The sequence below is a fragment of the Schistocerca americana genome, chromosome 6 (genome assembly GCF_021461395.2).
Source record: "Schistocerca americana isolate TAMUIC-IGC-003095 chromosome 6, iqSchAmer2.1, whole genome shotgun sequence".
Taxonomy (NCBI): Eukaryota; Metazoa; Arthropoda; class Insecta; order Orthoptera; family Acrididae; genus Schistocerca; species Schistocerca americana.
In genome coordinates this window covers 426,938,990-426,966,350 of record NC_060124.1, presented here as the reverse complement: position 1 = coordinate 426,966,350, position 27,361 = coordinate 426,938,990, and the positions used below count along the sequence as shown (strand labels likewise).

Here is a 27,361-nt window from a genome sequence, read left to right as displayed (position 1 = left end):
CCTTCACGACTATTAGATTTTTATCTCCCTTTACGTTCTGTCTTACCCTTTCAGTATCCTCATATAATTTCTCTATCTCTTCATCTTCAACTTGCGACGTCGGCATATATACTTGAATTATCCTTTTCGGTGTCGGTTTGCTGTCGATTCTGATAAGAACAACCCTATCACTGAACTGTTCTCAATAACACACTCTCTGCCCTACTTTCCTATTCATAACTAACCCTACTCCCGTTATACCATTTTCCGCCGCTGATGTTGTTACTCTATACTCATCAGAGCAGAAATTCTTTTCTTCTTTCAATTTCACTTCACTCACCTCTACTATATCTAGAGTGGGCCTTTGCATCTCCTTTTTCGGATTTTCAGCTTCCATACCACATTCAAGCTTCTGACATTCCAATCGTAGAACGTTATCCTTACACTGATTATTGAATCTTTTTCTCATGGTCACCTCCCCCTTGGCAGCCCCCTCCCAGAGATCCGAATAGAGGACTGTTCTGGAATCTTTTGCCACTGGAGAGATCTTCATGACAATTTTTCAATTCAGGTCTCATGTCCTGTGGATGCACATGGTTATGTGTCTTTAATGCAGTGGTTTCCATTGCCTTCTGCATCCTCATGCAGTTGATAATTGTTCATTCTTCCGTCTTGTGGGGCAGTTTTCCACCCTTAGGACAAGAGAGTGTCCAGAATCTCTGTCTCCTCCTCCGCCCTCTTTGACAAGGCCATTGACAGAATGAGGATGCCTTCTTATGCCTTAAGTCTTCGGCCGCCAATGTTGATTATTAATCAAAATTTAAGCGGTGGCGGGTTTCGAAACAGAGACCGCTGATGTTTAGATTACTAATCAAAGACACTACCCCTACACAATGGGCGCACTTTCGGCCGTATCTATCGTCTCTCTTAATCTTCCTCCTGTGTCTGCCTGCTTAGCTGAGCGGTAGCTACGGGCCTGGGTTCGATTCCCGGTTGGGTTCGAGATTTTCTCCGCTAGTGGACTGGGTGCTGTGTTGTCCTTATCATCAACGACACGCAGGCCGCCCACTGTGAAGTCACCTGAATAAGACTTGCAACCCGGTGGCCGATTCCCCCCCCCCTCAAACCCCCCGATGGGGCCTCCCTACCATCAACGCCACATGATAATCTCATTTCTTTTCCTTCCTCTTGATGGTAAGATGCTGTTTTTGCTGTTTTTCCAGTACGCAGGCTTCTCGGAATTCTATCTGTTTGTCACACTCGTCCTGGTGTTCTGCCAACACTAACATGATGTGTTGTCTTAGTCGGATATACGAGGGTGAGTCAAATGAAAACCTTAAATATTTGTTTAAATATTATTTATTGTGCAGAAGTGGTACAAAGCTGTATCACTTTTCAACATAATCTCCCCCACGCCCAGTGCAATTCCTCCAGTGCTTACAAAGTGCTTAAATTCCTTTAGGAAAAAAATCTTTTAGTAGTCTGCACAACCAGTCATGCACCGCGTGGCGTACCTCTTCATCAGAACGGAACTTCTTTCCTCCCATTGTATCTTTGAGGGGTCCAAACATATGGAAATAACTTGGGGCAAGGTCTGGGTTGCTCGTTCTCTTCGTTTTCAGTTGGTGGAAGTGAACCCAGGTTTCGTCCCCAGTAACGATTTTTGCAAGGAAGCCTTCACCTTATTCGTTCAAAGCACCGAAGTAGCTCTTCACAAGCATCAACACGTCGTTCTCTCATTTCAGGAGTCAGCTGCCGTGGCACCCATCTTGCAGACACTTCGTAAAACTGGAGCACATCATGCACAATGTGATGTGCTGACCCATGACTAATCTGTAAACATGCTGCAATGTCATTCAGTGTCATTCGATGGTTTTCCTTCACTATGGCTTCAACTGCTTCAATGTTCTGTGGAGTCACAACTCGTTGTGCTTGACCTGGACGAGGAGCATCTTCCACTGAAGTCACACCATTTACGAACTTTCTACTCCATTCGTAGACTTGCTTCTGTGACAAACATGCATCACCGTACTGAACCTTTATTCGTCGATGAATTTCAATAGGTTTCACACCTTCACTACGAAAAAATCGAATAACAGGAAGCTGTTCTTTCCTGGTGCAAGTCGCAAGTGGGGCTGCCATCTTTATACTGATACTGCGACGGCATGTGTGCATCTGCACTATGCTGCCACCTGCAGGCCATTCTGCACGCTGTTTGAAGCACGCTTACCAACTTACAGTATAACGGTGCGAAATTTCGATTTGTCATTAGAAATTTGATGTTTTCATTTGACTCACCCTCGTAGCTCTCATGTTCAGATGTTCGTGTCCTCATCAGTCGCCCTGTCTCCCCTAGATTCACTACTCGACACTCGCATCCTATTTCATAAACTGCAAAAGCATGTAGCTTGGATGAGCCAAGAACATCTTTTATTCTGTTGATGCTTCGAAAAATCGGCTTTTTCACCAGCGAAAAAAAGTGTAAACAGCAATAAATGATGTCTAAAAACTCTCCTCCTCAACCTCAATACCCTATCAGATTACGCTAACTGCCTCTTTCACCAGTACATAAGAAACAAAACTTTTCCCATTCAGCAGTTTGAAAAACGACCCTGACGAAGGTTATTTGCAACAGCGGCCACGGCGTCGGAGAGATTTTACACATCGACAATGTGGTCATGTACGCAGAGGAATTTCATCGACTTGGGAATAATCCTGTAACCAGATTTTGCACAAACCTTTGAAGTAAGGTGGCACGGGTGCAGAAAGAAGAGAGCTAGGGGTAGCAGGTACCCACCGTGAGGCCGTTGACGAGCCACTCGAGGCTGGGGGCGGGCCGGGCCGGCGCCGAGCTGCAGTTGGCGCTGAGCGTCTCCCCGGGCTGGTAGGACTCGCTGCTCGCCCACACCTGGGGCGCGTCCTGCTGCGGCTCTGGGGCACCAAACACCTGCCGTTACTGGCGCTCACACACCACTCCACTACACAAATGTAAACAAGGCATTGTACGAGGGCTACTCGTTTATTAAGGTCCGATCGGTCTCGAAATATAAGACAAAGTGAAAAATCAAAATATTTTAATTGCAGTGGATAGCTACACATTTCAGATAATTTTGTGCATAGTCGCTGTGGTGTCACGTATCGATACTGCTGTACGGGAGTATCACAAAGGAATTGAAAATTTCTGCCCAACACCAACGGCGCCGTGCAGCATCCAGTTGAACCAATGGAGCACACCCGCTGAGCCACCCCTACAGCAGCTCTGGACTATGAGCACCCTCTGCCGCTGCAATATAGGACGGCCGACGGTGGCATCCCAGTCGACTTGCGCTTGGAGCCACTAGGCTACAGTAACTTTGTCTGAGTTTTATCCTTGCAGACACTGAAGTAGCTGGACTATGTTACTTGAGGCATTATGTGTGATGAGTCATCATACACTTGGAGAAATATAAGTACACTACTGGCCACTAAAATTGCTACACCACGAATATGACCTGCTGCAGACGCGAAATTTAACCGCCAGGAAGAAGATGCTGCGATATGCAAATGATTAGCTTTTCAGAGCATTCACCCAAGGTTGGCGCCGGTAGTGACGCCTACATCGTGTTGACATGAGGAAAGTTTCCAGCCGATTTCTCATACAGAAACAGCAGTTGACCGGCGTTGCCTGGTGAAACGTTGTTGTGATGCCACGTGTAAGGAGGAGAAATGCGTGCCATCACGTTTCCGACTTTGATAAAGGTCGGATTGTAGCCTACTGCGATTGCGGTTTATCGTATCACGACATCGCTGCTCGCGTTGGTCGAGATCCAATGACTGTTAGCAGAATATGGAATCGGTGGGTGCAGGAGGGTAATACGGAATGCCGTGCTGGATCTCAACGACCTTGTATCACTAGCAGTCGAGATGAAAGGCATCTTATCCGCATGGCTGTAACGGATCGTGCAGCCACGTCTCGATCCCTGAGTCAACAGATGGTGACGTTTGCAAAACAACAACCATCTGCACGAATAGTTCGACGACGTTTGCAACAGAATGGACTATCAGCTCGGAGACCATGGCTGCGGTTACCCTTGACGCTGCATCACAGAGCGCCTGCGATGGTGTACTCAACGACGTACCTGGGTGCACGAACGGTAAAACGTCATTTTTTCGGATGAATCCAGGTTCTGTTTACAGCATGATGGTCGCATCAGTGTTTGGCGACATCGCGTGAAAGCACATTGGAAGCGTCTATTCGTCATTGCCAGACTGGCGTATCACCCGGCGTGATGGTATGGGATGCCACTGGATTCACATCTCGGCCACCTCTTGTTCGCATTGATGGCACTTTGAACAGTGGACGTTACATTTCAGATGTGCTACGACCCGTGGCTCTACCTTTCATTCGATCCCTGCGAAACCCTACATTTCAGCATGATAATACACGACCGCATGTTGCAGGTCCTGTACGCGCCTTTCTGGATACAGAAAATGTTCGACTGCTGCCCTGGCCAGCACATTCTCCAGATCTCTCACCAAATGAAAACGTCTGGTCAATGGTGGCCGAGCAACTGGCCCGTCACAATACGCCAGTCACTACTCTTGATGAACTGTGGTATCGTGTTGAAGCTGCATGGGCAGGTGTACCAGTACACGCCATCCAAGCTCTGTTTGACTCAATGCCCAGGCGTATCAATACCGTTATTACGGGCAGAGGTGGTTGTTCTGGGTACTGCTTTCTCAGGATCCATGCACCCAAATTGCGTGAAAATGTAATCACATGTCAGTTCTAGTATAATATATTTGTCCAATGAATACCCGTTTATCATCTGCATTTCTTCTTGGTGTAGCAATTTTAATGGCCAATAGTGTAAATCTTCTGTTTGTTGTGTCACTAGTAATTTCTGCTCTTTTTCAGATTTTTTACTGCGACAGTTACTGCACAATTCCGTAGCCCACCTCTACGTATCGTTGCGTACAAAGTCGTACACAAAAGTCGCTGCTTCCACTTTGACATATGCCACATCGTTTTACAGACTTTCCAATACCCTCGTCACAGAATGCAGCCGCCTGCATCTGGTCTGCATCTCGTTGTCTGTACGAAATTGTTGTCTTCATAGCCAGCGCTTGATGTGATCAGCGATGAAACCCAGAGGGAGCCACGTCTGGTCTCTTTGATAAATGATCAAACACTTCCCATCGATATATCTGCAGGAGCTTTGTGCAGCCCAGAACTGACATGAAGAAGGAAATACTTGACACGGTACATGGGCTGCACTAAATCACAGGAAATCTCTCAGCAGGCACTCGTACTTGGCGAGAGACACTATTTTCTAGTCATCTTTACGTTCCAGCTGCGCTCTCAGACCTAAAAAGAGCGACATGGTTCGATCGACAGTCATACTAGAGACACTGCCCAAAACATCTGTGCAAAGCTTCATCGGATTTGGACTGTGGTTTCAATTTCGCGACCCATCGGACCTAAATAAACGAATAGCCCTCTACATACACTACATACAGCATCTCCCCAGAGTGGTTACGATTTGTTACTCAGGCGCACTTGCGACAAATTCTTCAAGGGATTTGGGGCAAAAACACTTGTTTCTCTGATGATATTTTTATACACACTACAAACAGCGTCTCCTCCAGCTTTAAGAACACACTTATCGCCCACTCTTTGGCACCTCCTGCTGACGTCCTATGGTTACAAACAATAGATACTACTGTAAATTGACTACCACTCTACTACATAAGGGTAAACAATGTATTAAATATTTTATATGTGCACTACAAACAGTCCCAGCTGGTACAACTTGCTACTTGCATATCCATGAGGCACTTCCTGGTGGGGCTCTGGGGCAAAAACAACGTTACTGGACATAAGCTACCACTCTGCTGTACAAATGTAAACAATCTGTTGTCATTCCCAGCTGGATGTTCTCGCCAACACCTCGGGTTGATCCTGCTGCTGGTCCGCGACAAAAAAAAAAAAAAAAAAAAAAAAAAAAAAAAAAAAAAAAAAAAAAAAAAAAAAAACCTTTGATGGTACTGAGGCTGAATAACCATGTTACTCACCAAATACATATTAGGCACTGCATATGTACTGCATTCAGCAATTACCCTGTCTGGTAGCACTCGCTACACACCCACCCCCAGAGTTAGTCCCTGTAGCTGTGAAGCTACTTTGCTCCACAAACATACACATACCCTTAGCTGGCAGGTCTCGCTCTCTTCGCCCACGTAGTTAGCTCCCTGCTGTATATCTGGAGCGACAAACACCTGTCGAGCTTTCACTTCGACAAACAAATGTAATTAATGTAGTGTATATGCTCTAGACACAGCTTGTCCCCTGACTGGTAAGCTTCGCAGTTAACAGCAACTCGGCCGCTGATGACCTGGTTGTGAATTTGCCATTACCCTACTTGACATAGGACATTATTAGAAGGTTTTAAATAGTACTTTTCAATATTCTGCAAATAGCTTACCAGGATCGTGTAAGACTCACTGGCAGATAATGCCATGCTGTGTATCTGCCTAATAAAAGATCCGACTCAAATAATTTAGATACTACAATATTATGTAAACGTAAACGATATGTTCTCTATGAACTGCTTATAGCAGACCCTGTGTATGGTAGAGACAACAGTTCTTATGGATGTGGAGGAGTACTCCTGGATGTACCTTGGGCAGCACCTGCTGTAACTTTGCAGAACCTCATCGTTGATTTTAGCATATCTGAAAGGCAAACAACATGTTGTATGCATACTGTATACGGTTCGTTCCACAACTGGTAAGTTTATCTGCTCCTGACACCTGGCGCATGTCTCACTTTGGCTCTGCATCACAGAACATTGCTGAGCTACCATATTACTGTTGTTTGCTCATCTACCACTATGACATGTCGTGTTGCATCTGTGTGTCCTCAAACACCTGCCATTATCATAGCTGAGTTTCCACGATGCATTTTACTTCCAATCCGTATACTATATGCAGACTGTATACAGGGCAGAAAAACAGTCACCAATAAACTTTAGGTATGTCCTAACATACTCGTATGGTGTAAGTAGTACAGTACTTACATAAAATAAGAATTAATGTCCACCTTTATCGTTGGATTTTGATGTGTATCTCATGTAATACGAAATGCATTTTGTAACAGTAGTAGTAGTACTTGTTGTTGCTGTGGTATGTTCTCTGGCTAGCAGATGTTATAGTGTTGCCGATATAGGAAGCCAATATGTGCTCACGTATTGGTCTTGTTTAACAGGTACTAAGTTGGCAGCACGCACATCGTGTTCACCTAAAAAGTCATTCCAAAAGTGGTACTGGAACGGGTTGTCACACAGTACGATTTGTTTAATGTTTCCGCAAATCTGATGCATGTTTAAACTGTGGTGGATTTAGGATAAGTATGACATAATGAGTGTGACGCAAATGCCTTAAACTTGTCCTCATCCCAGCGAACAAAGCAAAAGTGCATAAATCTTTCATATAGAAGTTCTTGCAACAATACTGATGCCCTGTTGACCTGTAAGATGGTGTCTCATTGGTCATTGTAGAGTTTTGTTTCCAAGCTGCTCAGAACAATGACATTCTCGCTGCATTATCAAGTATAGCTCAAGTTGAAAATTGATTAAAGATCAAATATAAGCGATACTAACCTAATTTTCGGCAAATCAGCGCACGATGTCAACCCACTTCGATGACCCACGAAGATTTAAGGGACTGTGTCAGCACTAAAACCACACCCAGATGGGCTTACATTTGCACAGGAAGGAGACCAAAGAGATCGCATACCAGCATCACTAAGACCAAAGAGATCGCATACCAGCATCACTCACAACACCAGTTACTTTGCAACAGAGAAATGGTAAACTACGAACATAACATAATAACAAGTAGAATGCTGCGACAGATAAACACTTGCTAAACCACTCCTACATTACTAGAGTGTGTGGCATTATAGATTATATGTTAAATCGAGAGGGGTGCCGGAAACAATGGCGTCAGCAAAATCCGGGTGCTTCGAACCAGACATACTGTGTGTATACGAATTAGCACAACGCTACAAAGTACGCACCTAGAGAGATGAAATTGCTTTTAAATTTGTTTCTTGGGAGTTATTCGACGTTTTCCAAAACGCTAGTCTATCTTCACATCTAGGTAAATTGTGTGCCTCTATCGCCTCGATGCGGTTAGCCTAGTGGAACACCTAGTAGAAACACCACAGCTCGATATATCTCTACAATACTAGGGTGTGTGAAAACGATCTTATTCTCTTACTGGTTGAAACAATGTCAGAGTAAAATCCTGGCGCATTTAATCAAAAATACTATAGGTAAAAGAATTAGTACTGCGCTACAAAAATGCGCGCCTGGAGAGGGACAGAGAGATAGAGAGGGAGAGCAGTATCTATGGGGAAAAGTATGTCGCCTACAGGGCAGCCTCCCTTCTGAAGTTAACGTGTGGTAAAGAGCCGCGACCGCAAACTTGGATTACTGTCGTGACCACACTGCTCGACAACTCAGTAATGACCGAGAAATTTTGCACAATGTATACTTAATCGCTTCCGACCAGGTTTCTGTCAGAAGAGTCACTATTATGAAAGTACGAACCTGAGTTAGGGCCATTCCACCAACGGCAAACAAATAACAACAAGTCGGACCAAATATGTGGATTGTGTTGCAGATAAACACTAAGCACTACCCTCCCATCCACCCTTTCTTCTGAACCAATAAGAAATGAACGCCCCTACCCTAACCATCACCTTTTCAAAACTAGCACTTATGCATGAGCGACCATTTTTTCAACCAGACTGCCCTCCCAGGTCGAATTAAGGTATGTAATTATAATTACGATATCTACACAAGTAAGTCTGCAATATGATTATTAATATTCGGAACGTTACTGTAAGACCGGTGTATTAAATGCAGGAAATCCGAGTACAGCTACTGCTATTGACGTAATTCCGTGTGACCATAAAAATCCACGGACACACGCTAGTCAGCTAGCCCAACTGTTGTATTTACATAGAAAATTATTGATTCTAAAAGCTTTCCTTTGCGTTAATAATGAGTGACATCGCATATTTAGATATGCTTTAATAGTCGGAAGTCAGTGTATTACTACTAACCTGCCACACGATATTTACACAAATAACCTCTGAAATATTATTGCTTAGTGACAATTATAAAAGACTCGTAAATGCAATCCCGCAAACACAATGACGGTGGGCTAGATCTTCTAGTGCTTCCACGCTGAATAAAAAGACATGTAACTCTCGCACTACGAGTTTGTGACATTACTACAAGACTCGTAAACAGATATGGAGTATATATATATGTGTCTGCCACACACAAATAAGTCTGAGCAATGGCCACAGTGTAGCAGAAATAAACTCTTCCTACATATGAAGTCGCCGACTCACTTAGGTCACAACATCTCTCTCGCTACATGATAAAATGTGACCTGAGAGACATCTACAGAGAACATCTCGCGATAAGCAAATTACCCAAAGACGTACCACCCATGGGATTCAACTTTTGAACAACGATTATGCAATGACTGCTGGAAAAAAATATGGCTTGCACATACCTGATAACATTAGAGTCATAGCCATTTCTTCTCAATCGCTACAAATGCCTCCAGCACTATAAGGCACCAGATAGCTCAAAGGTATCGTCACCGAGGCACTCCCCACGTAAATGAAACAGCTAACCTTGGAGAAGGGGCACCATCGCTTCAGCAAGAGTGCGTTAGCTGATGGTAGGCACGAGAAATCTTTCTACGCAAACTGACAAATTAGGCGAATCACTGACATGTGTGTGCCATTAGCAGTATTGGACAAGAACTGCCTTCCCACTGCGAGAAATCATGGCGCCGAGAACTGTCAGGTCACTCTGCAGTTACACAAAGATACGAGGTTCAGGTGGATCCGTGCGTGGCACGAGTCTGTAATCGGTCGCAGATAGCCGGTGCTTAAGTAGACAGACAGTAAGCATCACCTGTCATAAGCGCTCTGTAGCCATGCACCATCTCTCGATAAGCAGACTACACAAAGAAGTACCACTCATGGGATTCAATCTTCGATCAACGCATATGCAACGACTGATGAAAAAAAAATTGCCTTCACGTACCCTATAACATTAGAGTCATAGCCGTTTCTTCTCAATCACTACAAATGCCTTCAGCACTATAAGCCGTAAAATCTTTTAAAAGTATTTAAGTATTTGTTACAATACATTTTTCTAAATATCGAGAATAATTCCAGTAATGACATATTACTAAGGGTAGTGTAGTTAACTTGCACAGAGAGAATTTATTAAATCTGCTATATTAAGGTCAAAAGTTATAAGAAAAATGTGCAGTAACTTGCGTTATATTTACAATCCTTATGTGGCCATTAAACATGTGTTTTTGTTATGTATTAAATGGTAAATTACTTTTAACGTATCATAAGGAAGGTACACAGACTTCTTCGTAATAAGAAAAAAAAAAAAACAGTGATCGAAGAAATATACAGCCCCTGTGTTTTATAAAGTTAATAGCCACATCTTCTAAGAGTTAATCTTTATTTTATGCGCGTAAGTGCTGTGACAAACAACTTCCTATGTACAAGATTTCTCCAACAAAAATATCGTAATGCTAGACTTTTTAACAGCTAGCTCTGTCAACACATTAGTATTACGTAAACTCAAACTGGCAACATATATATCAAGTAAGATAAGAGAAAGCCGAACACCTACAGGCAGACGTTTCGTGTCTAGCCCTATTTCTTTTGAGGAGCATTGGGTACCATACACAGCATGTGTGTGTTCTAAAAAGTTCAGGAAGAGACGATATGATTTTGATATTATATAATAAGTGACCCGCAGTTTAGACAAGCGTTAATAAACACAATGATTCTGTTTGTGCAAGCGTATGTCTGACATATGTTCAGGAACAGGCATATGTAAACACTGGCCTGGATCTAAGATAATCTGTTATCAAAGAGCTATATCTCAGTTCACGCGATAATTATAGCCCACATGTATTAATGCAAGCTAGTAAGTGTCCCAAGCTGATAAGCAAATCCTGTATATTTTCGTAACAGACCACGAAAACTCTGAACATGTATTGCATGCGAAAATAATTATAGATTGACGAGTAATTGCAGATATTTATTAACAACACCATACTGACATTGGTACTGGGTGTTGGAACTGAAACGCCGGCCAGAGTGGCCGAGCGGTTCTAGGCGCTACAGTCTGGAACCGCGCGACCGATACGGTCGCAGGTTCGAATCCTGCCTCGGGCATGGGTGCGTGTGGTGTCCTTAGGTTAGTTAGGTTTAAGTAGTTCTAAGTTCTAGGGGACTGATGACCTCAGAAGTTAAGTCCCATAGTGCTCAGAGCCATTTGAACCATTGGTGGAACTGAAACACATCTGGCAAGGTGATGTTTCTGCCAGCTATAGGTGTGAGTGCTTGATAAAACGTGGCTCCCACTCTCCGAGATATAAGAAGTAACGTGGCTGGTGAATGGAGTCCACTAATCCAGCAAAGCAACATTGATTTCCAGCATTAGATCGCCTGAAAACAGCAGTCAGTAAGACTTTTGGTGTATTACAAGTATGGAGATGCAGTGCATACTTTTATAAAATGTTACAGGTGTCGATTTTTTTAAAGTAGTGTGTCGAGATATGGCATTGTATCTTGCCACTAACTAATGAAACTACAGTCTTCCGCATCATGTACATATCCAGATAAAAATACAGCACTTGTATTATAATTTTAGGAGTCATAACCACGAAAGACATTTCAATCACATGATCAGCAACATATAAAATAGCACGACATCCCAGCAGACAAAACCGCAGAACGAACTAAGGACTTATACACGAAGACTTTGATAGACAAAGACCTATTCTATTAATAACGGATTACCTCCCTTATTTATCAGGAAGGTATAATTTGTTTTCTATCTCCGTCAGCTAGACAGTCCAATCCTCCACAAATAGAGTTCAGTGGTTCTTTAGATTCTCAGATTTACTCTCAGTATAATTTCCCATATTATTCAGACTAGCAAAAAACATTCTGGGAGGTATTGCATCCCATACTAATTTGCTTACGCAAGTAGACAGTCATCCACACATAAATAGTCCACAAGAGAACTGTCAGCATCGTTGGTTGGTAGCTAATGTAAACGAATAGCAGGTTAAATGATAAAAATATAGACATGCAGAGGACAAAATTATTTGGAACTGCAATCCAATTACACTGTTTTGTATGTACTGTGACGTGTATACCCCAGGCCTATGGGGCAAGACGTGGGGGCCACAGGGACAAGGAGCATGTGTAGTGCTGTACTGCTCACCAGAAGTGCATAATTAGCAGTGTACATTTATTAAAGCCATCAGATCCAATGTCTATAAAAACACCAGGTGCCAGTCCCGAACTTAATAATCATATGGTAGAACACGACAATTCTTTCCATAGCATGGAGGGCTGTCATAATGTACGATTGACTATGACATAATTTTAAGTAGAACTAAGATGTATATTTTGATAAAATAACATGCACAATGTAGACATAAGTTTTCAGCACAGTGGTTATGCACCTCTGCAGTAAAGTAAACGTCTCAAAATACTGCACTTTATACAAGCACACACCAACAGCATGAGGTTTTGTAATCGACTGGAACAATAAATAATTAAAATTAAAGATACTATTTTGCATTTGAACTCAAACATAGCGTACTTGATTATCATTATCGACAGCAAAAACATGACGTTAAAGACTCAAGATGAAGCACTAAGTCTGGCAAGAAATACGCTGTTTCTCTAGAATGCGATGTCAGTGCCCTACAGGGCCTGAAGTAGAATGGATGCGATTTTTGTGGTATGCATACTAATGAAGAAAAGTCATTTTCAGTGGCTCCTGGACCCACACTATAGCAAATATGTAACTGATTATTCAAGAAATAATAACAGTGTATGACTGAAGAACGTTTAACAGGAGATGGCGACAGTAGCTCACAGGCTGGAAGATAGAGCTAGCAAGAGAACCCTGGGCGATTTAGCTGTGAGGGAGATGTAACCTACAACAGAGTTGCGCTGCGGTATGAAACGGTATCGACAGCACCTATCTCGCCGACATGCATTCAAAACATTCAGATTTATATGAGTCAGAAGCAGTAAAAATACCACAACTGATACTGTCAGAGAGAACACTTAAAATGTTTAAATGTTTGATAATGGTTTCCAAACTTTAGAAAAGCGACAAGTAATAGTATTAGATACGAATCAAAATCATGAAGGCAAAATGTATGTGATCCATGTTAGGCCCAGAACCCGTTTATCTTTTATCAGAAAACTTCTCCTCATTTCATCTGTAGTAACATCCATATGGAATCCATGTATATTCCTCTGTAGTTCTGGAATTATATCACTTCAAATTGCAATCAAATATTTTTAATAGCATTCAGGATAAAATAACATTACTATTGCCTTATACCGTCAGTACTAGTGGGAGTATAATAAAACAGGGTGTTTATAAATGAATATCGGGGTTTTAACGCTTTAAAATATTTGTTATATTAAACTAACAGTTATAAATGATATGTCAAATGAAAGAGCAGCTCAAACTGTTTTACCAAGAACCTTATAGACGTTCAATGTGAGCACCATTTGTTACACGGCACAAATCAAGTCTATAGCCGATTTCTTCACAAACGTTGATAAGTGCGTCTTCAGTAATTGTAGCAGCCAGCCGGGATGGCCGAGCGGTTCAAGGCGTTACAGTCTGGAACCGCGAGACCGCTACGGTCGCAGGCTCGAATCTTGCCTGGGGCATGGGCGTGTGTGATATCCTTAGGTTAGTTAGGTTGAAGTAATTCTAAGTTCTAGGGGACTGATGACCTCAGACGTTAAGTCCCATAGTGCTCAGAGCCATCTGATCCATTTTTTTGAACTGTAGCAACAGGTGCTTCAATTCGGTTTCCTAATTCAGGGAGGTCTGCTGGTAGGATGAGGAAGGAAACAATCACATGGCGCTAGGTCGGGTGAACGTGGAGGCCATGCGAAGCAAGCCCTGTCATAGGATTCCTTGCCGCCTATGCAGCACTTGGGTACAGTGAAGTTCAACCAGTCGCGCACTACGCTGTTATTTAACATTATAAGGTTCTTGGTAAAACTGTTTGAGTTGCTCTTTCATTTGACGTATCATTTATAACTATAAGTTTAATGTAATAAATATTATAAAGCGTTAAAACCCCGATATTCATTTATAAACACCCTGTATTGTCTTTTCATCCTCTCTCTCCCTCTCTCTCTCTCTCTAGCATATGCTGTTTTTCCACTAATAAAGCGCATGTGGTATCTTACTCTGTCTTATAACTACTCGTTACGATAGCGACCAACCTTCCCTCTTTCCCGATTAATCCATCTGTATAGCGGCTTCTGTTTTTAAGTCTGTATGTGATGTCATGCCTCTCCCTCCTTCCTCCCTCCTCCATGTCTTTTTGCAAGTGGTCTGCGTTCTCTCTCAGCTTCGGATCTGAAGCAGTTTTGGGAAGAGATAAAATTTTAGCAGTTCTTTCTTCCTTGTAGCTTTCTATAAAAGTATCCAAGATATCTTCAGGCACTTTGTTCTAGAGCTTATGTCACAAAAAATTTCGGCTGCTTGCTATGTACGAATACAGATATCCTGTATGACTGTTTTGTATGTGGATTTTACTGAATGTTTGGGTATTTATTATTTTTCCTCATTTTTTTCCTAATTGGTAGAGAAGGAATGCAGGTTACTACTGTAATGAGTAGATATAATAGAGTATGACACCACATGTGATTTAACAGTGCAAAGACACGCACGCACACGCACACACACACACACACACACACACACACACACAAAGCGGTTACATTATTTTGTGTAGTGGTCTCTTGCATGGATCCTCCCCCCCACCCCCAATCCCTCTCCCACTAGTGTCAGTGGTGGTAGTGGGAGCAGTGAGTGGCGACAGTGGAGGAGGTGTGCAGGTATCATTGGCAGTCGGGTGGGTTCAGACTATCATCTGAAAGCTGTATTCACATTTGAAATAATGCACCATGTGCTACATCTGGGGAAATTGTTTGTGGTGGCTCCACCTGCGCAAATTCCTGAACCGCATCCATCCACACAGTAATTCTGGGATAACATTTGGGTTGGATCCAACAACCTACCATCTGGGATAACATCCTGAAATCTACCCACTTATGGTAGGTATGGAAATACTGTTTCCAGCCTCCACTGTTGCTACTGTAGTCACCCCCATCCCCAACACCGTCTGCAGTGTTGGCAGGGGAGATAATGGGGAGCCCACACAAAACAGGGTAACTGATGTTTGTGTATATATGTGCGAGTGTGTGTTCAACAGAATAATTCAACACTCTAACCCCACAGCAACTCATGTATGTGTCTTAGTGTGTTTTAGCACTGAAATTTTGAGGGAGAAATATAGTTTGTAGTACCCAGGCTAGGTTGGGACACTGTATCACAGTTGCCTGATAAAAAAAATAGCAAGCCACATTGGTAATGTAGGCATAGGAACAATCTGAGCTGGAATTTGAGAGAGCCCACTGACATACATATGTAGAGTAATCGTTAGAGATGGGGATGCTGTTCCTTATCGTAATAAGTAGATACAAGAGAGGATATGTGTTTTAATAGTGCACAAATGGCGCATTCTAGAGGGAGAGACATGGTGGCAAGACAATATTGTCATACTTCCATTAGTTCTATGTGCATGAGGTTCGGTAATGATATTTTGTCCTGAATGCTGTGATATTCTCTCTCGATACATGCAAGATGGAAGTCATTATTTGGAATCGTAAAAATTTTTGGGTCCAGTGTAAAGTGGTATGATTCCAGAATCATAAAGTAATACACCTGAATCACATATTGACAGTACTGCAGACGAAATCAAAGCATGTTTCCTGATAGAGGATAAAATGGGATCTGTGTACTACATGTATACCATGCTTTAGATTAACACCTAATGCTATTGTTTGTCGTTTGTCTAAATTTTCAACTCATTTATGAGACATTTAACCATTTTCTGAGTGTTCTCTTTGGCAGTTTAAGATGTGGGAATTCTACTGCTTTCCGCACATAGAAAGCTGAGTGATTTGGAGGACAGTAAATGCATGTTGGTGAGATAGGAACTCAAAGATGCAGTTAGTACAGATACTATTTCACATCTCATCACAACGTACTGGTAGGTTAAGTCTCTTTCACAGCTGAATCGCTGGGGGTAGCCCAATCACTGTATCTGCCAGCCTGCAAGCTCCTGTAACCATTCTTTCTTTAACATTTTACAGTCATGCACTATCGTTATTATTATTTAAATAATTTGTTACACCATTGCTATAAAGTGACTCCAGATGTTATTAAAAATGATTTTACTCCATTAGGAGACATTTTGAGTAAGACCATGCTTAAAAAAAAAGAATCACATCCACCCTGCCCCAGGTTCTAAAGGACATCCACAAAGCATTACAAAAACAAATATTGTAATCAAACCCAGACATAGAGAGTATGACCAAAAGTGCTGTCAGCTAGAGTCTTTACCTATATCTTTTTGCTACTGATATGGATAATCCACTGAAATGTGTTTGACCCATGGGTTTTAAAGCAAAATGTTTTATTTAATTTTGTTTATTTAATGTGAAAATAGATTACACAGCCTCATGTTGTTCATTTGTTCTCATATAAAATAAATTATTTTCGGGTGTTTGCTACTAATTAAGAGTGTGCATCAACCACTGGACTGAGGACCTCAGACTAGATTGTTTGTATTATTTTATTGAAACATACGTCTTAGTTCTACCTAAAACGATATCAAACTCGTCCATACATTAAAACGACGCTGCCTGCTAGGGTCCCATTATCACATTCTACCATTTGGTTGTCAGGTTTGGGACTGGTATCTCGCATTTTTATAGATTTGGGTCTGATACTTCAATACATATATCCCACTAAGTATGCGTTTTTCGTGTGTAGAGTTACACTATCTATGTTACTTGCCACTACTAGTTCATGTCTCACAATTTGGTTGTGGGGTTTACATGACGCAGCACATATAAAATAGTGTAACTGGATTGTAGTTCCAATCACATTTAGAAAGTATGATACGAAGATCAAATGATTGATGGTGTTATCACGATCTTTACCAAAGGTTTCTGCTACTAGTGTGAATGATCATCGTTAATGAGAAAATAATTTGCTGTGTTTGCTCACTATGATCATGTCACTGTGCTAAGATGCTTACATAGCTTTATGATTACTAATGCAGACTGACATGCGATCTAAACATGTATATTCTGGAGAATTAAATATTGTTGACTTCTGTGGACGTACATTCAGTCCAGATAATCGGGGTTGATAATCGATTATAAACTATTATCTGAATATCAATAGTTTTAACTATTTAACCTGTAAATACATTACAAGATCTACCAACCAGTGATGCTAACAGCTCTACTGTGGACTATCTCTGGGTGAATGGGACGTAATACCTACCCAGAAATATTTTTGCTTGTGTAAATAATATGGAAAATTCTAGTGACAGTGAATTTGAGAATGAAGAGACCAACTATTCGTCTCTAGTGGTCTTAACTGTGTTTCTGGGAGAGATACAGAACGAATTATACCTTCCTACTACATAAAGGGGGCGATGTGTCTCGAGCAGACTTAGACTACTATCTATTAAAGCTTTAGTCCTAAGGTCGTTTTACAGTTTTGTCCGCTGGGATGTAATGATATCTTATATGTTGTTCATCTTGTGATGACGACGTATTTTGAGGTTGTGACTCACAAAATTTGAACACTTAAGTGTTATATTTTTAGCTGGATGTACATATGTTGAGGAAGACTGCAGTTTTAGTGGATTATTTGGTAATGGCAAGACTCAAAAGCGCACCTCGACACAAATTGAAAAAAAGACAATCCAGACCTTTAATAGACATAGAACTATGCATTGCATCTCTATTGTTTTAACATGGAAATTTATTATACCGACAGTGATAACGACAGCTGTTTTGCAGACGATCTAATACTACAATTCAATATAACTCTGCCGGATGAGTCTCAATTCATCAGCCACGTTACTTTCTATAGAACCAAGGATGGGAATCACATTTTATTATGCACTTACCTCTATGAATAGAAAAAAAGTCACCTCAGCAGATGTTTTATAATTCGACCATGCAGCGCCAATATCAGTATGATGCTGTTAATAAATATCTGCAGTTACCTATCGATCAATAATTATTTATTGCATGCAATATATGTTCAGGATTTTCGTAGTTCGTTACGAAAACATGTGGGATTTGCTCTTCTTTTATAATTTCCTGTACTCTAGGTCGTTTATAAGAGAGTCTATCGGGAATAATGTCTCTTCCTAAATTTTTTAGAACACCCTTATACTCTGTATTGTCCTTTGTGCTACTCACATAAAATAGAGTTAAAGAAGAGAAGCCTACCGGTGCGAGTCATTCTTTCTCTACTCTTATGTGGTACAAACACTGTGAGCAGAGCAGACACTGACGACGGATCACCCTAGCGAAGATATGGACTGAAAATGGGGAAATCCATTGAGATAAGCGACTTTGACAAAGGCCAGATTACTGTAACACAGAGCCTGTGTACGAGCATATCGGAAACGGCGAAGCTGGTCGAATGTTAACGCGCAACTGTCGTGAGCCTATGCGGAAAGAGGTAGAAGGACAGTGAAAGAACCACTATGTGCTAAATCGATAGACATCGACGACTCTTCATAAATGGTGGGGTTGGGAGGCTTGTCGGTTCTGTGAAGTAGGACAGATGCTCGTCTTCGGCATTTCTGCCGGACCAGCACAATGCTGGTAAATGCAAGTGTGATTCGGAACACACCGTTCATTGTACAATTACATTGTTGAACGTTGAGCTCCACAGCGGAGCACCCTTATTTGTTCACATGTTGACTCAACGATATCGTCAATTAGGATTGCAGTGGGCACAGGACCGTTGGGACTCGACCGACGATCAATTTAAACCTGTCGGTCCTTTAGGTGAATCACATTTTTTCTGCACTATTTCGACAGCAGTCTACACAAAACCCAACATCGAGGGCAACTGTGGGTTGAAACGTGCAGCATGCAAGACACAGCCTGATGGGCGCAGTATTATGTTATGGGACATTCTCCTGAGCTTGTATGGTGCCTCGAATACACGCTGAGAGCTGCGAACCATCTTTGTCCTTCCTGCTTGATGTCTTCCTCGACGACGATGTCATTTCTCAGCAGTGTAAGTGCCCATGTCTCAGATCCAGAACTGTGCTACTGTCGTTTGAGGAGCATTATAGTGATCTCACGTTGATGTCTTGGTGACCAAATTCATCTGATTTGAATCCTATGAAACCCATCTGGCTCACTATCAAGAGCCATAGCCGCGTATGCGAATCAGCAGCCAGTTATTTACGGGAATTACTTGACCTATGGGTAGACGTCTAATGCCACATACCTCCACAAACCTACCAACAAAATGTCGCATCCGTGTCAAGTAGATAGTTTCCATAGTTTTTAGCTCACTTTTCATTTTCTAGCTCACTCATTCATTTCACTTGTTCGTTCAATAGAAAATAAGAAGTTACCCATAACCTACACAAAATGCCTACTATAATCTACTTTTCAGGTCTAACACACTGAATTACATTTAAATTACTTAACTAAATGAATGAAAATGAGTATTTTTTGTAGCAGTTACCAGTTTTCAAAATAATTATTTCTTTCATACAAACGGTGAACAAAATAAAATAAAACCTAATATTTTTTTTATAAAAGGTGAATGTATAAAAATAAAATAAAATATTTTTTTATAAAAGGTGAACATAAGAGAATAAATAAAACGCATTATGGTGAATTTAAAAAGTATCATTTATTTTTACATGGTTTTGCTACGAGTACCCTAGAACAATAAATTCACTATCAAAAAGTTCAAAGTTTTTTAAGGAGAACAACACAGTTATTCAAGAGAAATTCGAAACAGTTCAGATACATACAAAAATGAATTGGGAATCAGACATCTGTCAATCGCTGACAGTGCACTTAAAAATTAAGCTAGAAACACGAATCTCTCTTTGTGTTTATTTGGTTGTTTTTAATTTTATCAAGTTTAATTTTAATCTTGTAATTTAGATCTATATTTTTACTTCTAATTTCTTCTTCCAGCCAGTAATTGGAACAATAACATCCTGGTATATTTTCGAAATTAAAAATATATCGTTGTCTCGATAATTTTCGATTGTAATGTTGGAAATAGCTAGTTTTAATCCTTCTTCTAGGTCTTCTAGTAGTTTACAGTTTTGAAGTTTTATGTTTCCATGTATTTGAGCCCTTTTTATACTTCTGATTGTATCTCATCTTCTTCTTTATACAGTAAACTCTTTTTGTTCTCGAAAATTGGATGTATTTTTAAGTAAGCTATTCTGTAGAAAGAATTTCCATTATAAGCAGAAAAAATCTATCTCTATTTTCAAAAATGGTTCTTCTAGAGGATAGTAAGAAATTTCTAATTTGACAGAAGGCTACTGTATGGATTACAAGTATATCCTTCTTTTTCTAAGAAAATTGCTGTTTCTCCACATCTACAAATTAATTTTTATCAGAGAATTTAACAATATGAACCGATTTTTTACCACCTAATACACCTATATATGCAAACTTGTTTTTAACATTTACCATAGAAGCATAAATTTTAAAAACTCCACTTGTAGGAAAATCTGTCCATTGTCATTTTTAAATAATTTATTTCTTCTTCTTTTTCCCTTATCTTTTGTGCCTTCTCCAAAGTATTTTTATATTCATCTTTTAAAGATTGTGTATTATCCAAATATTCTAGTTTTCTTTCTTCTATGTTTGAATTTTCTATTTCTTTTTCTCGTTTTTTATTGGATTCTAAATATTCCATATTAATTGATTCAACTTCTTTAACTGTATATGGATAGAGTTTGCTGTGGCTATTTATTACTTTTCTACACATAAATGGAATAGTATTATTTGGTTTTATTAGTCCAAATCCTAAGACATCTACATCGTTAGCCACGCAGTCTGAGGTGCCTTCTCATGGTTTGTGCTGCTTCCCCTGTTGGTGGTTCTAGTCCTCCCTTGGGCATGGGTGTGTGTGTTGTCCTTAGTGTAAGTTAGTTTAAGTAGTATGTAAGCCTGGGGACCGATGACCTAAGCAGTTTGCTCCCATAGGAACTTACCATAAATTTCCCAAAAAAATTTCTATTTCTTTGGCTATTGTAGGCAGTAAGCTATTATATTTAGAAAAATATGTCTCTAGATTTTATAAGGCATGTTTGTTTTACAGAAATGACATTCTCTGTCTCTTTGTAAAATGTGTGCTAGTGATGGATAAACCATTAAAACCAATCAGATATAACAAATCGATCCAATTTTTCTCTTTCTCCTTTATTATCAGTTTTAATTTTCATTTGCATGCTTGTCAGTTTTTTCCTATTTTTGTTCCAATAAACGAATTGCAAAAAATTGTTATAAATAAGACAGCAATTGTTCTGTGATGTGTTAATTTTTGCCACCTGTTATTTGTTATTAACTCTAAACAATCTGTTATTTCTTTTTGGAAATATGGATTAATATAATAATAAATTGTTGCTTCCAGTCTTATAATACCTTTTTCTTTAGCTAATGTGGAGGTGAATGGTTCTCTTAATCTTCTCACTGGACAATTATAAATATCTGCAATATGGTTTCCAAGTGTTTGTTAACTCCAGGACTCTCTAACTGGCAAATAAATTAATTGTATTTTTTTACTCTAGAATTCGAAGTAAAACAGTTTTTCCTATGGAATTATTATTGTTAATTATTATACTGCTTTCTCCCCTATGTTCTCCTTGAATTCGAAAAACAAAATTATTTGTTAAGTGCTTGATCATTTCTTATTTGTTAAAATTTGCTACAAAATCTTGTGCTACAATTAAATCTAATGAATAATAATGTTCTATATGAAGTTCTTGTAATATTTGTGCTAAATCTTTTAATAAAGCACCGATATTGGCATCTGCTAATTCTAACTTGTAAGGAATAATAACACAATGTAGCGGGACTTAGAATTTCGCCACGCTACATTCGTTCCCTCAGATATAAATTATACCGTCGCAGCAGTATGAGCGCTCGACGGCAGAGAAAATACTAAAATTGTAACTCTTTTTTTTTCCTATCCGTCTATTGTCTCTCAATAACGGAAGCTTAATGCAGACATGATCTGATGAAGACAAAAAAAACTTATTAATGTGTAGACATATTGTGGAAGTTATGACATTTGGAGGAGGGAAGCAAAGTAAAATAAATTGCATTTAATATCAAGACGGTTTTTTGTACATTACAAATTCCTGGACGATGAAACTTATTGCAAGATTGCGGAGCAGACTTTTCACGTAGAAATGAAGTAGGAGGTTTTTGAAGACCTGGATGCCGTACAAAAGAAGACATGTTAACATGGTAAAGAATGAACTCTTATCTACGCCATTTCCCCCTGTTAGTCACATTTGTTATTCTCTGTCTTTTTTCAAATAATTTTGGAGTGGAAATTGGTTTGACTTTTGCTCAGTAACGCCACAAGGACCACCCCAACAATAGCTTTTCCGAATCACAGAGTCCGATAACTTTTCTGTATTACGAAATCCGATTTGCATTTCTTTCTTTCCCTTTTTTTTCGTGGTCATTAACGATTTTAAAAAACCGCTTTTTACTCACGATTTCTTCCCACACTTTCAACCTCTTCTTTTTTTCTCTTTTTTTTGTTAACCACTACAACGGTTAGTATATTTATTTCTTATTACGTCTATATCTATATTAATAGCTTGTTTAGCTCCTTTACATGTTGTTGTATTTGAATCAAAAAGAAGAGGTAACTTTGCTTTAACAGCATGTTTTGCAGAACAAAATTTAGGAAATATTCCTTGCAAGGAATTATTTACTTTTTTCTAAGTAGAAAATGCTTTCTGCCTGCATATTTTATACAGTGTATTAAATCTGTAATTTTTAGGTACCATAATATTATCGCAGGATCGTTCTGTAATTAGTTTGAATTATTCTCATTTTTCTTTTCCTCTTGTGTAAACAATATCTCCAGCATTTTATACAAGGTTATTATTATTTAAAATGTCTCTAAGAACCATTAGCCCAATCTCTAATTGTAGTACACATTTTATTTTCAGTGTCCATTTATAGAGATAAAAACATTATAGTCATGAAGATTTAGCTAGAATTTAATAAAAAGGTTAAAAATAGAAATGATAAATAGTTGTCAAAACTGATTTTTTTACCTATATGAATGAAGTGGATTATTAATATGAAGTATGGAAATGGACAATATAAAGCTCCTATTTTTTACAGAGGACCAAGTTGTCATTAAAATTTATTGAATGTTAAAAAAAGGAAACTGAAGAAATAGGAAGAATTTATTCTGAAGTTGAAGAAATGAAATCATTAACTCCTGAAGAACAATCAAGATATGCACTATCTAAAACTGTATGTTTTTAACTGTTATTATTCACAGAAAACTAGAAATGTTCATCATCTTGGTCTTTTGACTGGAAAACATATAAATCCATTACGTAATAAATGTAATTTTCGAAACTTCCTGGAAGATTAAAACTGTGTGCTGGACTGAGACTCGAACTCGGGACCTTTGTCTTTCGCGGGCATGTGCTGTACCAACTGAGCTACCCAAGCACGACTCACGCCCCGTTCTCACAACTTTACTTCTGCCAGTATCTCGTCTCCCACCTTCTAAACTTTACAGAAGCTCTCCTGCGAACCTTGCAGAACTAGCACTCCTGAAAGAAAGTATATTGCGGAGACATGGTTTAGCCACAGCCTGGAGGATGTTTCTAGAACGAAATTTTCCCTCTACAGCGGAGTGTGCGCTGATGTGAAACTTCCTGGCAGATTAAAACTGTGTGCCGGACCGAGACTCGAATTCGGGACCTTTGCCTTTTGCGGGCAAGTGCTCTCCTTTCTTTCAGGAGTGCTAGTTCTGCAAGGTTCGCAGGAGAGCTTCTGTAAAGTTTGGAAGGTAGGAGACAAGGTACTAGCAGAAGTAAAGTCGTGAGGACGGGGCGTGAGTCGTGCTTGGGTAGCTCGGTTGGTAGAGGACTTGCCTGTGAAAGGCAAAGTTCCCGAATTCGAGTCTCGGTCCAGCACACAGTTTTAATCGGCCCGGAAGCTTCATATCAGCGCACACACTGCTGTAGAGTGAAAATTTCATTCCAGTAATGTAATTTTAAGTTAAAACATCTCAGTTTTGCACCAATTTATCTAGATAATTTATCGAGACATCATTTGCATCTTTTTGTGAAAGAAGTTGGTTATGGTAGGAAAGAAATAGATTTAACACCAAACAACAAAGATAGATGTAGTAGTTTTGATAAGAGAACAGAAAGTTTAAAAATGTGATTTATTAACACTCCTCAATTTATGAATTCTTTACTTGACAAACTTTCATCAAATTTGAAAAGAGATTAAATGAAAAACATTAGGAAATTTTACCCTGAAGAGTTATTTAATTCAGTGATCACAAAAGATTTATATCCATATACAATATATATAATTGAAGAGACAATTAGCAGTAAAAGAGGAATTCTATAATAAACTGAATGACTGTGAAATGAGTGATGAAGATTATAAACATGCAAAAACAGGTTATATCCACATATAATGTATATAATTGAAGAGACAATTAGCAGTAAAAGAGGAATTCTATAATAAACTGAATGACTGTGAAATGAGTGATGAAGATTATAAACATACAAAAACAGTTTGGGAAAAATTTAATATTTAAAATCTAGGTGAATATCTGATGTATATCTTAAAAACTAATGTATTGTATGATGTATTTGACAAATTTAGAAAAACATGCATTAAAGAATACAATTTAGATCCATCTTGATATTTTACTGCACCAGGATTATCTTGGGATTCAATGTTGAGAATGACTAAGCAAACACTCGATTTATTATATAATGATGATATGATTTTAGTGGTTGAAAAGGGAACAAGAGGAGGAATATCACAATATTGTATAAGATATGTTAAGGTAAACAGTAAACATAAGAAGGATTTTGATATTAAAAAGTATCAAATTATCTTACAGATTTAGATGAAAATAATTTATATGGAGTTGCCATGGGTCAGTATATACCATAGAGTAAATTTGAGTGTGGTAGTCCAGATTCTTTTGATAGTATTGAAATCATTGAAATTTCAGATAATGATAAAATTGAATGTATTTTTTGATTACATTTAGAGTATCCAAAGGAATTACATGATCTACATATAGATTTACTGTTCAGTCCTGAAAGTAAAATTGGGTACCAGGATGCAGTTGTAAGATTGCTTCAGCTGTCACTGAAACTAAAGAAAGCAAATTGTGAACTACTCTGAACGATAAAAATAAATGTGTAGTTCATTACAGAAATCTTAAGCAGTATTTATCATTTGGAATTCAATTAACAAATATACATATAATTCCTAATTTTTAGCAATTGGATTGACTGAGGAAGTATACAGATTAAAATATAGAAATGAAAAACAAAAATTATTTTCTAAAAGATTTCTATAATTTGATTAATAATTCCATCTTTGGCAGGACAATGACAAATATTGGAAATAGAGTGGATATAAAATTAGTGTTAGTTGGAGAAAAATGTGATCAATTAATAGCAAAGCAGAACCTTAAAGGCAAGGGCTATATTTAATGAAATTCTTGGGACTATCCATATGAATAGAAGAAAAATAACATTTAGCAAACCCATCTATGTTGGTATGAGTATAATACATTTATCTCAAGAGCTGATGTAAAATATCACTATAGAATAATGAAACCAAAATGTGGAGGAAATATTGAAATGTGTCATCAAGATACAGGCAGTTAGATCTATAATATACAAACTGAAGATTTTTATCGAAATGTAAAATCGATGATTGATATATTTGATACTAGTGTCCATCCTGAAAATAATATTTATCATATTCCACAAGTTAACTAGAATATTGTAGGAAAAATAATGGAAGAATTTGTGGTCTGAGAGTATAAATGTATGCTTTTAAAGTTGGTGGTAAAACAGAGAAAAAATCTAAAGGAGTTAAGGAATGTATTGTCAAAAATAGAACAAGCTTAGAAAATTACAGCGATTGTTTGTTTATCAATAGACAGCAGTACAGAAGAATTAATATGATTTGAAACGAAAAACACGAAATATACACAGTTGAAATAAAAACGGAAGTGTTGAGTCCTCATGATGACAAAAGATATGTTTTGGAAAATAAAATAGATACATAAATATACAGTCATTACAAACTAATGGAAATCTATTAAAATTTTTTCTGTATAAATAGTGACTAATCAAGAAACTCAACAATACAAGTGTCTCAATAGGGATTAAAAATTAAGTGAGTTGGAGGTAAATATGTTACATAATTTTACTGGATGTGAATATTTATATTCTTTGTAGATATGGAGAAAATATTGATACTGAGCTTAATAATCAATTTAAAATTATTTTACTAGATAGAATTCTATTGCTGATTGGGATTGTCAGTTAACTGAAAATGAACCGATGAAAATGAAATGTAGAGGATTGAAGAAACTTAAAAACAGAAATAATGCATTTCATGATATTGAATTCGTGATATGAAAATTTTGAACTGTTTGCAGTGAATTTATTATTCCAGGGCTCTTGTAGCAAAAGCCTGGAAAAATAAGAGATACTTTTTAAATTCATTGTCATGTATTTTACTCACTTTCTTAAGTTCACCTTTTATAAAAAAATTTAAATTTTATTTTCTTACATTCACCTTCTGTAAAAAAAATATTTGAAAATTGGTGAATGTGATACAAAAATATTCGTTTCTATTAATTTTTCAAAGTAATTTAAATGAAATGAACTGAGTTATATCTGAAAAATGGAATGTAGTAGATTGTTTCCGTGGGTTGCGGGTAAGTTTTCATTTTCTAGTGAATGAATGACTGAAATGAGTGATTGAGATAGGAAATGAGAATGAGCCAGAACCTACGGAAACAATCTGCTGTGGTATGCAGAATCAGTGATGCATTTCGTTCCAAAGACGGACAAACAAGCTATTAAGTAGGTGACGATAATGTTAGGCTCATTATTGTTCGTTGTACAGTTTGTTTTCACGTAATGCTATCATGCTGACTGAACCTGCATGTAAAAAGTCAAGCATTACGTTATTAGACATTGGAGAAGTCTTCTACTTGTAAGTTGTGTGTTACAGTACTTACGTAAGCAGAAATGTTTCTCTGTCAGAAAGTGTGGCTAGCAATCTCGCGGAGCACATGGGTTAATCATAACCCTTTGC

The 27,361-nt window shown here is 38.7% G+C and overlaps 1 protein-coding gene across 1 annotated transcript in view; it reads right to left on the bottom strand.

Annotated features, from left to right (window-relative positions):
* Positions 1–2,755: 2,755 nt before the first annotated feature.
* Positions 2,756–27,361, bottom strand: part of LOC124620185 — a 177,668-nt gene continuing 153,062 nt past the window's right edge. Inside the window, exon 4 of the mRNA XM_047146855.1 lies at positions 2,756–2,910. Coding sequence (XP_047002811.1) covers positions 2,756–2,910 — 155 coding nt within the window. The remainder of the gene's footprint in view (positions 2,911–27,361) is intronic.